Genomic DNA, 12,289 nt, shown 5'->3' on the forward strand with positions numbered 1-12,289 from the left:
GTATGAAAGTACAGTTCATGGACAAAGTATTTATTGATATAACACGATTACCTTATAAAATTACAACCAAAATCATGGGAAAAACTTGTAAATCTAGATTTGAAATTTTTGTTAGTTTGAAATTTGTATAACCTTTTTTAGAAACAAAACACCTTTCACTCACTTCGTGACTGAAATAAAATATTCTTTACTTTTAACTAAATACGCACGCAAAAAATAATCTCTAACATTCCTTGACTGACCGTAATTGCGTGCGACATTTTCACAAAGAAAGGTTTCAGAAGAAAGGGGTTTGATATTGGGTATCAAACGTGGGTAGATGGTAGATAAAAGCGACCGCATGACGGGGTCCCTGCATTCCTCGCTGGGACTATAATGGGGCGGTATCTGCGTCTGATCCTCTGTATTGCCGGACTTTGGTCAGTGAGGGAGACTGAGGCCCATGGCCGGCTCTGGAAACCCTGCGCCAGACAGACTCTGTTCAGGCTGTATGGAACAGCGAGATTTAAAGCAAATTATGATGACGTGAGCCTGTTTTGTGGAGGAACGCAGGTAAGGTGTAGGACAGGGATCCTATTAGTTTGAGGGATGTAGCAAAAAATTACTAAAAGTTTAGCTGTCGTAGCAAAGATGGGACTCGCTGAATATTATCATTATTATCTTTTTTTAAAAAAAAGTTATACCCGTAACATCGTCGCAAACCACGGCCAAAATAAAGATCCTCTCCCATCCTGGAGAGAGCTCTATGCGGCCTCCGGACCATGGTTTGAAACGATGTACCCGTAATCGATTGAGAAAAATCATTGTTTAATATCAAAAAGTATGAATGATTAAAATTTGAATGTCCTTTGAATACATAGGATTCAATTCCGGAAATGAATAATGCCTCGGAAAAAAAATTAATGAGACAAACATGTCTTATCCAAATTTAAATTTGCACGTGTATATCACAAGCTCTTCAAATTTTCTCAGAAGTACATGTATAAGAGTAAATTTAGTATTTTTTTAATATTGCTTTTTAAGATGGCAGAATTTTATCATATTCTAAGAGTTTTGATCAGAATGTGTTTACTTTGACAATTAGCTTTTACAATCAGTTTTGTTGAAACACTAGGATGTATGTGATAAATTTGTCTAATTAAGTCTTTCTGTACATATATTTAGAGACAATGGTCGGTTAACGGTGGAAAATGTGGGATTTGTGGTGACGCTTATGATCTACCCCAATCCAGCAAACGCTATGAGGTGGGCGGGACTAACACTTACGCTACAGGGTTCATAGCGGAAACCTACCACCAAGGTCAACAGGTGGACGTGTTGGTGGAACTGACAGCAGCACATCTCGGAAAGTTCTTTTTCAGGATTTGTAAACAAACTAACGAGAATGTTGAGGTGACCCAAGATTGCTTAGACAGAACGCAGTTAAAGGTACATGTAACGTCGCCGTAGCGTTCAAAGAGCGATAACTCTTTATTTTCAATCCTCTGAATGAATTACGCAAAGTACGTTTAAAAGTTTATTTACACTATTTACACATCATAATAAAATCACAATAACATCCAATAATCACACACATATAATCCCAGTATTAAAACAATAATATAATCCAATGTTCACATAAGTACAGATTCAGCGCAAGTGAGCAAGTCCAAGTCTGAGAACATCCCCCCTATATATATCTTTAGGCCATTGCTCGCGAGGAGCAATGCGTTTTTGGTCATTACATAATTGTCGAGGAGCAATGGTACGTAAACAAAGAATACAGGTATCTATAATTATATACTAACGGAATCAAATATAAACAAACAAAATGAAATAATTAAAGACCGTTACAACTTCCCCCCACTTAAGTTTTTGACTCCGTTCAAAAGAAATGACTATTTACAACAAAGAAAATGTACAGAATCTACAATCTACATAGTTAAACAAGATAATAAACACAAAAATAATCATGAAAAAATAATAACAATGACACAATGAAACATAGCGAAAACAAAACATTTCTCCTGTCTTGAAATAATATAAACATGACAAGTTATATATTTAGATTAAATATTTTCACAATTATTTACAAATATATGTAAGACTCCAAAGTCCGATGGTGACGCCAAAGTCCGATGGTCTCGCCAAACCCCGATGGTCTGCGCCAAACCCCGATGGCTCGCTGTCTTTACGGACGCCAAAGTCCGATGGTCACGCCAAAGTCCGATGGCTCGTTTCCTATGAGACGCGCGACGCTAAAGTGCGATGGTCTGACACGCCAAAGTCCGATGGTGCGGAGGAACAATCAACGTTTATGACGTCACGACGTTGTCCTGCATTCAAAATCCATTGATTCAGTATTCGTCTCACATACATTTTTACTGATATTGCTTATTGTTTTCGCCTACCACAGCTATTAGGGCTACTCCTTGTAGTTTTTTTCGATTGATAAGCGTTAGTTCTTGAACATCAGTGTGTTTCACCCAGAGATTTTATGGTTAGTCCTCGCACACTATTGGACTGATTTGGGTTAGTCCTGCACCCATCCAAGATATCTAGCTTATAGTTTTAACACATTTTTCGACTGATAAGTGTTAGTCTCGCACTTATATCTAAAAGATTAGGGTTAATCTTTGCATTTAATATTTATTTGTATTTTATTTTAAACAAATCGGGCTTGGCATGGCGCAGTATCGCATTTTTGCTCAGCAGTACTATGACGTCATAAACGTTAATTGTTTTCCGCACCATCGGACTTTGGCGTGTCAAACCAACGGGGTTTGGCGCAGACCATCGGACTTTGGCGTGACCATCGGACTTTGGAGTCCCATCGCACTTTGGAGTCCTACATATATATACAACCAAATCACAAATTTCCCTTTACAAGTTTCACATGTACATGTGGATCAGTGAAATGTTTGGGGACCTCACTTAAAATGTCTGAAGCTACTGATTCAAAGTCAATGTCTTCGGGGTTCACGTCTTCAGAATACACAATCTGCGAGTCGCGTGTAATTTCCTCAGTCCCGCAAGGGTCCCGTCTGACGGTCCGGTTCATTACGAGGCAGATTGTAGTCTTCGTCACAGCGCGATTGTTGTTATCGTCTGTTTCGGTCATTACGGAATCGTTATCAAGGTCGGAATCAGTGTCATTACACACAATCACTTGACGAGTATCCATGTTATCGTTCCCGTCCTCCGAGATAACGATCCTCTCGTCACTAATAGAGTCACTTTCTCCGAGTAATCCATCGATAAAATCGAAGTCCATCGAGTTTACTGAGATTTCCTCTAAATCGTCATTTTCGATTAACTGATTCACGGGTTCACTCAGGCCCTCCTCATCACTGGAAATGTCCTCGTAAAGGTGGCTAAGCACGTAGACTGGCTTCTGGGTTTCCTCATATCGCTCTCGTTCCACTTTTCTTCTTTTCTGGTCCATGTCTTTCTCGATATCGGAAGATTTATGCACTGTTGATAAATGTCTTTTTAAGTTGAATTTCCTAAGAAATAGTCTCTGACAAAACGAACACTTGAATGGTTCTACATGGTGTTGATGCTGTTCTCTCTGGTGTTGATTCAAATTACTTCGAGTACTAAAACAATGTCCACAAATCTCACAAATCATCTGGTCAGTTACTGTCTCTGAAACGAACTGGCCTTTTTATAACCCGTCCATGTCGGGTAGTCCTCGTTCTGGCTTCTGATTGGTTGTCGGCGAGTGATTGATCATTTTGGTTAAGACCATGGCGCGTGTCTGCCGGCAACTTCAAACGTCTCCCTCTCGCTGTCGCGCGTCGCTCGGGTACACGGGCGTTGACTGTCTGGTCACTTGTATATTCCCTCGGGGTTATGGCAGAATGTTTATTCCCTCGGTACGGTTTTAAGTTGTCTGTATGGACAATTACGGGTTTTGAAGTTTTTGAATGTCGGATTTGGTACAGCACATCACTTAATCGTTTCACCACATACCAAGGACCAGTCCAATTGCGTGCCAATTTTGATTTTGTTCCCTTTATTATTTGTCGTTGATTTCTTCTTACTAGATCTCCAATATCGTAGTTTTCCTCTCGCACTTTCCGATCATAGTTACGTTTTTGACGACACACGTCTTTTCCTGTCACATCTCTCACAATGTCGTATAATTCACAAAGGGAATTTTCCAGGGTACGCACATATTCTGAAGGTGTAAAAACACGGTCTTCTTCACAATTAACATTTTCTGTCACTAATTCAACAGGTAATCTCATTTCTTCTCCAAACACCATTCTGTACGGCGTAATCCCGGTCGTATCATGTACTGTGCTGTTATATGCGAATACAACTCCGTCTAAGAATTTATCCCAGTCATTTTGATGTACAGAAATATACTTCGATAGCACATCTTTCACAGTTCTGTTTAAACGTTCAATCATCCCATCTGATTGGGGATGATTAGCGGTAGTGCGCGTTTTGTTTATCTGCAACATTTTACACAGTTCCTGGAATAACTGGCTTTCAAACTGTAGACCTTGGTCCGAATGTAATTCCTGGGGACAACCATATCTTTTGATCCAGCCACGGAATATGATATTTGCTACTGTCTCAGCCTCAATATCACGAAGAGGGAATATTTCCGTAAATTTAGTGAAATAGTCCGCAATCACTAGAATATACACAAATCCGTTGTTTGTTTTCGGGAACGGGCCAGCTATATCCACCGCTATTCGCTCGAATTTCACTCCACTTAGATAGGTTTTCATGTATGCGCGTTTCTTGTTACTTGGATGATTTCGCTCCTCACAGATATCACATGAAGTCACATAATCATGTACACTTTTCCTGAGATGAGGCCAATAGTACTGGCTTTTGTTTATCTTGTCCAGTGTTCTTCTGACGCCCATGTGTCCTGCTGTTTCTGAATCATGGAAATTCCACATAACATTGTCCCTTAGAATTTTAGGCACACAAATCCGGAATCGCTCACAATCACTGTCAATCCATCGAATACACAATACACCTTGTTTCACAGAAAGTAATTCCCAACGAGCATATAGAAACTTACTTTCAAATCCTAATGGGGAAATCGAACTAATCGATGGCTTCTCAAATTCGGAATTTTCTTTCCATTTCAGAAATCTACACATATCCTTATCGGTCAACTGTGCCTCCCTAATATTTTCCAAAGTTAATAAATCCTCTGGCTGTTTCTTTTGTCTTGCTCGTGATGGTCGGTTAGCTAGTACATAAACACTACTACAATTCACAGGTAGTACTTCGTCGTCGTCGTCGTCAAATAATCCAATAAGTGAATACACATTATTGCTCACATTTACGGGTACAGTTCTTAGTTGTTCTACGTGGTTATATATTGGTCCTGAATATTCCTCTGTAACATCTAGTTTACATTGTTTGCACGTAACTCCCTGTACATTAATTCTGCTCAGGCTATCGGCATTTCCGTGTCGCTTTCCTGATCGGTGCTGTATCTTAAACGTAAATGCAGCTAACTGCTGTAACCATCTCGCGATCTGTCCATCCGGGTCTTTAAATTTGTGTAGCCACACTAAAGATCCATGATCTGTCCTTAACGTGAATTCACGACCAAGTAAATATTGTTTGAAATGTTTTACGAAAAACACAAGTGCTAACATTTCCTTGCGGGTTACACAGTAATTCCTTTCTGCTGTTGACAATGTTCGGCTACCATAAGCAATCACTTTTTCATTTCCATCCTGAATTTGAGATAGTACGGCTCCTATGGCATCGCTACTAGCGTCCGTATCCAGAATAAATGTTCCTCCATTGACGTCTGGATAGCTAAGAATAGGCGAACTCACAAGCTTACTTTTTAACAAACAGAAAGCTTCATCACATTCTTCAGTCCACGACCACATCTTATTTTTGCTGGTAAGTTCATGTAGGCATCTCGCAATTTTTGAAAAGTCCTTAATAAATCGTCGATAGTAAGACACAAGGCCTAGGAAACTTCTGAGTTCACTGACATTTGTTGGCGTTTTCCAGTTCTTAACTGTATTAGTTTTACTGGGATCCGTTTTCACTCCGTTTTCTGAAATAACATGGCCTAAGAATGTCACTTCTCTTCTAAAGAATTTGCATTTCTTTGCCTTCAATTTCAAATTAGCTGAATTCAAGCGATCAAACACCGAATTAAGATTTCTCAGGTGCTCATCGAATGTACGACTATATACGATGATATCGTCCAGGTAAAGAACGGTAATATGCCATTGTAATCCACTAAGTGCTTGCTCAATGACTCTCTGAAAAGTGGCGGGGGCATTACACAAACCGAAAGGCATGACGTTGTATTGGTATAATCCGCCTCGAGGTGTTCCAAAAGCAGTTTTCTCCTTATCACACTCGCGCATTGGAATCTGATGATAGGCCATATTTAAGTCTAATGATGTAAACCATTTCGATCCAGATAAAGCGTCTAAATCGTCAGCAATTCTGGGGATCGGATATGCGTCCTTAATTGTCTGGGCATTTAATCTTCGATAGTCAACACAAAGTCTCCAAGTTTTATCCTTCTTCTGAACTAAAACTAAAGGTGACGACCATGGACTTGTTGATTTCTCTATTAACCCTTGATTCCTTAACTTTTCAATTTCCGCATCTAAAATGTCTCTTTTAAATATGGGAACTCTCCTCACTGGTTCTTTAAATGGGGTCTCGTCACTCAAATCAATGCGATGTTCACCTAAATTCGCACGCTGTGCAGGCAGACTGGGGTCAGCAAATGCGCCTTGCTGATTTAATAAAAATGTCTTGAATTCACTTGCTTGTTCCGGGGACAGGTTTTCGCATCCTTCGCGAAACATATTACACAAAAACTCGGGAAGTTCAGCTGATCCATTTCCCACTGTTACATTACACACCTCCACATCTTTGCTTTTTAAGGAGTCCAACACATCCTTAACTGGTGTTAATAATGCAATCTCTGTGTTCTTCTTAACACAAACTTCGCTGTCGCCTGGGTTAATCACACGCGCATAAATAACTCCATCTTCGGAATTCACTAACACATGCGCAATTGCGAGTCCATGCGTGTGGACAAACAATTTAAGAGGCACTAATATCCCTTCTTTGGATTTTGTACCGGAAATCACTCTTGATTTCATCACGGCTTCATACTTCGGGGGAATCACTTCATCCTCCATTGAAACCACCAGGCAGCCTTGATTTTCATCACTTCTGTGCGCACAATTTATCATCATATGATTATCTCGATAGTCCCACTGACACTCAAACTTGGTCATAAAGTCCTGTCCAAGCAAGTTACTTTTGACTCCTCCCACAATATACACTTATTGGCCCCATAGTTAACAACATATTTGCAGTTCCAATAATTTTAAGAGTAGTTCCATCAGCTGTCTCAAACTTTTTCCCGTGCACGCTCTAGTACAGGTCTCTCTTGAGGAAGTATACTGTAGTACATGTCCTCTGTAATGAAAGTATTAATCGCACCTGTGTCGATTTTCCACTCTAATGGCGTACCTTGCACTAACCCTTTTACAATCATCCCGGGTTTGCCCTCAACAATGACACTAGGCATTGCCGCCCCTGAGTTGAAATCTATGTGCGCTTCATCTAATTTATTTTTCGTCTTAGAAAAATCAATGTGATGTTTCACATCTACTGTACTAGGCCTCTCTTGTGCTCCCTTGACCGACGCATGGCCTACTGCCTCGGTCGGTTCCGGTTTAACTGCTGATTGACATTTTGCTGGTTCTCACGAGTTCCGGTCCAGTCACTCTGTTTGGAGCTATTGTCACGGTCTCCCTTTGGGCAATCTCGTATTAAATGCTGCGTGGAGTTGCATTTGAAACATTTCTTGATACCCTTGTTCAAATTAGCTGTTGATTTATCTTCCCATTTTCGCTTGTCTCCCTGAGCATTTCTAACATCATAAACTTGGGGTGGATATGTCTTTCGGTTTAACTTCCTGTTTTCTGTACAACGAATACACTCTTCCTGCATTGCTGCTCTGACTGCCTCGGCAATAGTTTTAGATCGGGTTCGTTTAACAGCAAGTCTAAAATCATCATTTCCACTGCAGTTGTCCAAAAATGTTTTCACGGAACTTTCCGATACATATTCCCTATTGTTAGGATAAGCTCTCCTATACAAGTCCTCAATGGCTTGTCCGAAATCTCGGAATGTTTCGTTGTCCCTTTCCGCCTTAATTTCGCCTCTGTGATATAACTGTCTTTCAATGCCGTGTGACCAAATCGTTGATTTAAAGCATTTTTCAGGGAATTGTAATCTTGTAAAACAGTCTCCGGAAGTCCATATGCATACGCTTCAGCTTGGTCTCTGAGCGTAGTTAATAGAATTCGTCTTGTACGTTGTTCTGTCCATTGGTTAAGATTTGCGACATTCTCAAAATATCGTATAAATTCGCTCCAGATTGCAGTTCCGTCTCCTTTAAAGGTGCGTTTAAGGGGTATGCTGACAAGAGAATTTCCAGCTGGCATTCCTGGCGATAAATAAGTTGAATCTACCGGTGAAGGTGAGTGGGGACGGGTTCGTCGTCTTGTTGTGCTCGCCACAGGGGCCCTAGGTTGTTCAACGGCATCCTGAACTCTATTAGAGCAAAATTTCCAAATCACACTCAGCAATATAACACATGTCAGTGTTATCACAACAAGGAATTGAAATTCACGGGTGAATTGTATTTCTAGATGTGTCGGGAGCAAATGGTAAAATCCAGCAATCACTGATGCACAAAACACTACTAACAAAATCCAAAATGTTACAAATCCTTTCCATCCCCAATTATTATCAATTTCATGAACACTTAATTCTGTTTCGGGCCGTACCGGCGTTATCACATTCAAATCGACCTCCGGGGTGTCTGGTAAATCTGTATTTTCAAAGTCCGGTAATAAATTCCGGCGCACCGAGGGGGTTCTGGGCACCCTAGGTGTCTCGGGGGTTCTCACAGTATCCATTCCTATTTCCTGTCTTCCTGAATGATTCCAGAATAAAGTAATCACAATCACAATATGGGTCACAAACACAAAATAAATAAATAAATCCAGCTTGGAAAAAGTTAATCCATGGCGTAAACGATTTAATAATTCACGGACTGCTCCTGAAATGCTCTTATCCTACATCCTCAAAACGGACACTTGTAGAAATAGATTTTCCTACTGTTTTTACGAATCCAGTGACGATTGTCATCTTTGGTAAACATTACAAAGCAATTCGGACACTAACGTCTATGCGTCCAGAAAGTAAAAATCGTCCATCCTCCGTAATCGAATACGTATTCACAAACTGCGGCATTTTTCACTCGAATAATCCATGTACACGGAAAATGAATAATCCAAATATCACAAGAAAACACATTTAAATCACTAATGACGTTGAATAAAATCCACACAGAATAAAATCCATCGAATATATAATATCCACATGAATTAATTAAATCCAACCGGAATAGTTAAATCCCACTGAAATTGTTAAATCCCACCGCTGCCACCAGCTGTAACGTCGCCGTAGCGTTCAAAGAGCGATAACTCTTTATTTTCAATCCTCTGAATGAATTACGCAAAGTACGTTTAAAAGTTTATTTACACTATTTACACATCATAATAAAATCACAATAACATCCAATAATCACACACATATAATCCCAGTATTAAAACAATAATATAATCCAATGTTCACATAAGTACAGATTCAGCGCAAGTGAGCAAGTCCAAGTCTGAGAACATCCCCCCTATATATATCTTTAGGCCATTGCTCGCGAGGAGCAATGCGTTTTTGGTCATTACATAATTGTTGACCATTGCTCGCGAGGAGCAATGGTACGTAAACAAAGAATACAGGTATCTATAATTATATACTAACGGAATCAAATATAAACAAACAAAATGAAATAATTAAAGACCGTTACATACATATATCTCATATATGAAAAATAAGATAGAAGTGATCGATCAAAAATATCTACAATTAAGACATATTGTTTGGCTATTATTATTGTTATATTATATATAATTTGAACTATTTAGAGATTATTTTGTATCTTACTTTTATAAGGTAGAACAGAATGGTGTATACAACGATTATTTTGACGTAAAAGCCAGTGGTATGAGAACAAACATTTCTATGACGGTGCAGCTTCCGGGGGATTTGACATGTGAACACTGTGTTTTCCAGTGGTGGTATAAAACAGGTAAATATAAGTTTCAGACATCTATGTAAAGTCAAGTAATTTTAAATATATAAAAAAAAACTTTGAAAGTGGTTGAAGTTAGAACTGTTATTGTTCTTATATACACATTTGAGGAAATAAGTTCTCAAGATACACATAGATCTTCACTTTCAAATAGTAATTGTATTATCCTTTTGTAATCTTTACTTCTCTTTATGATATTCCATCTTATCAGGTAATAGCTGGGGAACACATCCTAGTGGTGAGAGCTGTCTAGGTTGTGGACAACAAGAAACATTCGTGAACTGCGCTGACGTTAAAATCTTACCAAATGATGGAACTCAAACGCAAGCCCCGACTGAACGACCAATCACAGACCGTCCCTCTACAGCGCAGCCAATCACAAATCGTCCCGTTACAGACCAACCAATCACGAACCGCCCCACTACTATAAATCCCTGGTTTACAACTCGAACCCCCACCACACAACGCCCTACAACTCGACCTCCCACCAATCCCGGCGGCTTTGCCTATTCCTGTCCTAACGGAGAAACTCGGACTTGTCGCGCTTCCGGTATCTTTAGTGGAAATAGAGGATATGACGTTTGGTGTGCCCAGCATTGCGGAATGAACTCGGCAAACTGCCAGCCATTGTACTGCAGCTGTACCTGTAAATCTCGGTGCGCTCTCAAGTCAACATTCCAGAGTTACTCTTACTGGCTTGGAGCAGACTTCTGTGATAGAGCCTCTTCTCATCACAAAGGCATCTTTTGCGATTGTATTTAGGTTTTTGTCAATCTCGATTTTTTAAAGATCAACCTTACTCATGAATATCGCCTTTTTAAAGGAGAAAGTGATTCGTGTGTACAATGTACTTAAATGAATCACTATTGACACAAAATCTCTTTGTACATTCATATTTATTTAAATAGGTCTATATTGTACATGTATTGATTAATGAAACTATTTTACAAAGCTAAATAAAATACATTTAAAATCTTTGATCCGCGTGTCTGTGTCGTGGAGTGCGTTTTACGAGTTTTCTCCCTTCGCATGCTTTTTTCTAACTTACCGTCATTAATATCTAAATTGTAAACCTTTTTTTTTATTTTTTGCATAATACAATATCACTAGGAGTAGGAGGAAAAGATCTAATATAAGCTATTATTTCTAATATTAAAAAACTGATTCAGAAACCGTTTTCTTATGATGTAATTATATATTTTGTTTTTGCCGTATGTATATATTATATTTGCTTGTTACACTTATCGAGGATTGGTTTTCCCCAATAAAGAACAAGATATTCTGGATCTGGTTTTTTAAAATTTCTATGACCTTGACCTAATTTTTCTTAAATTAATGTAAATGTTTTGCTCAGTTTTAAATAAACCATTCAATATATTTTTGTGAAGCTTTAAATGCTGATACGTCTTAGTGAGCGCTATTAACCTGCATGAAAATTTCTTGACCTTGAACTTTCCTGTGACATTGACCCCACTTTTTATCAAATTTGCATTCTCCTTCGTTGTCAAGAAACAAAATATATTTCACTGAGCTTATGCCTTTTTTTTCAAAATTTGATGGCTATTTATCATAAATATACAATTTTAACGAGGCCTGATCTAGTTGAAAATTACGAAAACGGAATGATAAAAATTTTTAATTCTTGGAAATATACTTGTATGTTTTATGCTTAGAAAAATTAGGATGAAATTTTGTTACCTTGCCTTTATTGTAGTGAAATGGGGGCACTGTCAAGATATGGACCATTTTTCGTGTTTTTATACACAATTACATACTAAAACTCTTCAAAAAACAAAGAAATTTACAAATTAAAAAAATACATGATGAAATTCTTTGTTTTTCACATATATCATACAATTTTCATTCCTCTTATAAAAAATGAAAAGAAAATTGGCGGTAGCCTTTATTGCAATGAAAAGGGGGCATGTCAAAACACAAAATTTAGATTTATTCTATCCAACTACGTATTTTATAGGTCGCAATGGGTTTACATAACACCAACAAACGATTGCAATACTGTATTAGTTTCTAAAAAATGAATAATTCTTACATTATGAAATTATTTTCTCGCCATGCTTTATTTTTCTAACATGCGACGTTGTTTTACGTGGAAAATAC

The 12,289-nt window shown here is 38.5% G+C and overlaps 1 protein-coding gene across 1 annotated transcript; it reads left to right on the top strand.

Moving 5' to 3' along the window:
• The first annotated feature begins 257 nt into the window (after positions 1–257).
• Positions 258–11,367, top strand: LOC134275301 (uncharacterized). Its single transcript, XM_062757579.1, has 4 exons — positions 258–552; positions 1,165–1,428; positions 10,033–10,168; positions 10,383–11,367. Exons 1-4 carry the CDS (start codon positions 376–378, stop codon positions 10,931–10,933), a joined length of 1,128 nt encoding a protein of 375 aa, XP_062613563.1. The 5' UTR covers positions 258–375; the 3' UTR covers positions 10,934–11,367.
• The last annotated feature ends 922 nt before the right edge of the window (positions 11,368–12,289 follow it).

This window comes from Saccostrea cucullata, unplaced genomic scaffold (genome assembly GCF_032062105.1).
Source record: "Saccostrea cucullata isolate Sc308-1 unplaced genomic scaffold, CSIRO_AGI_Scuc_v1 ctg846, whole genome shotgun sequence".
Taxonomy (NCBI): domain Eukaryota; kingdom Metazoa; phylum Mollusca; class Bivalvia; order Ostreida; family Ostreidae; genus Saccostrea; species Saccostrea cuccullata.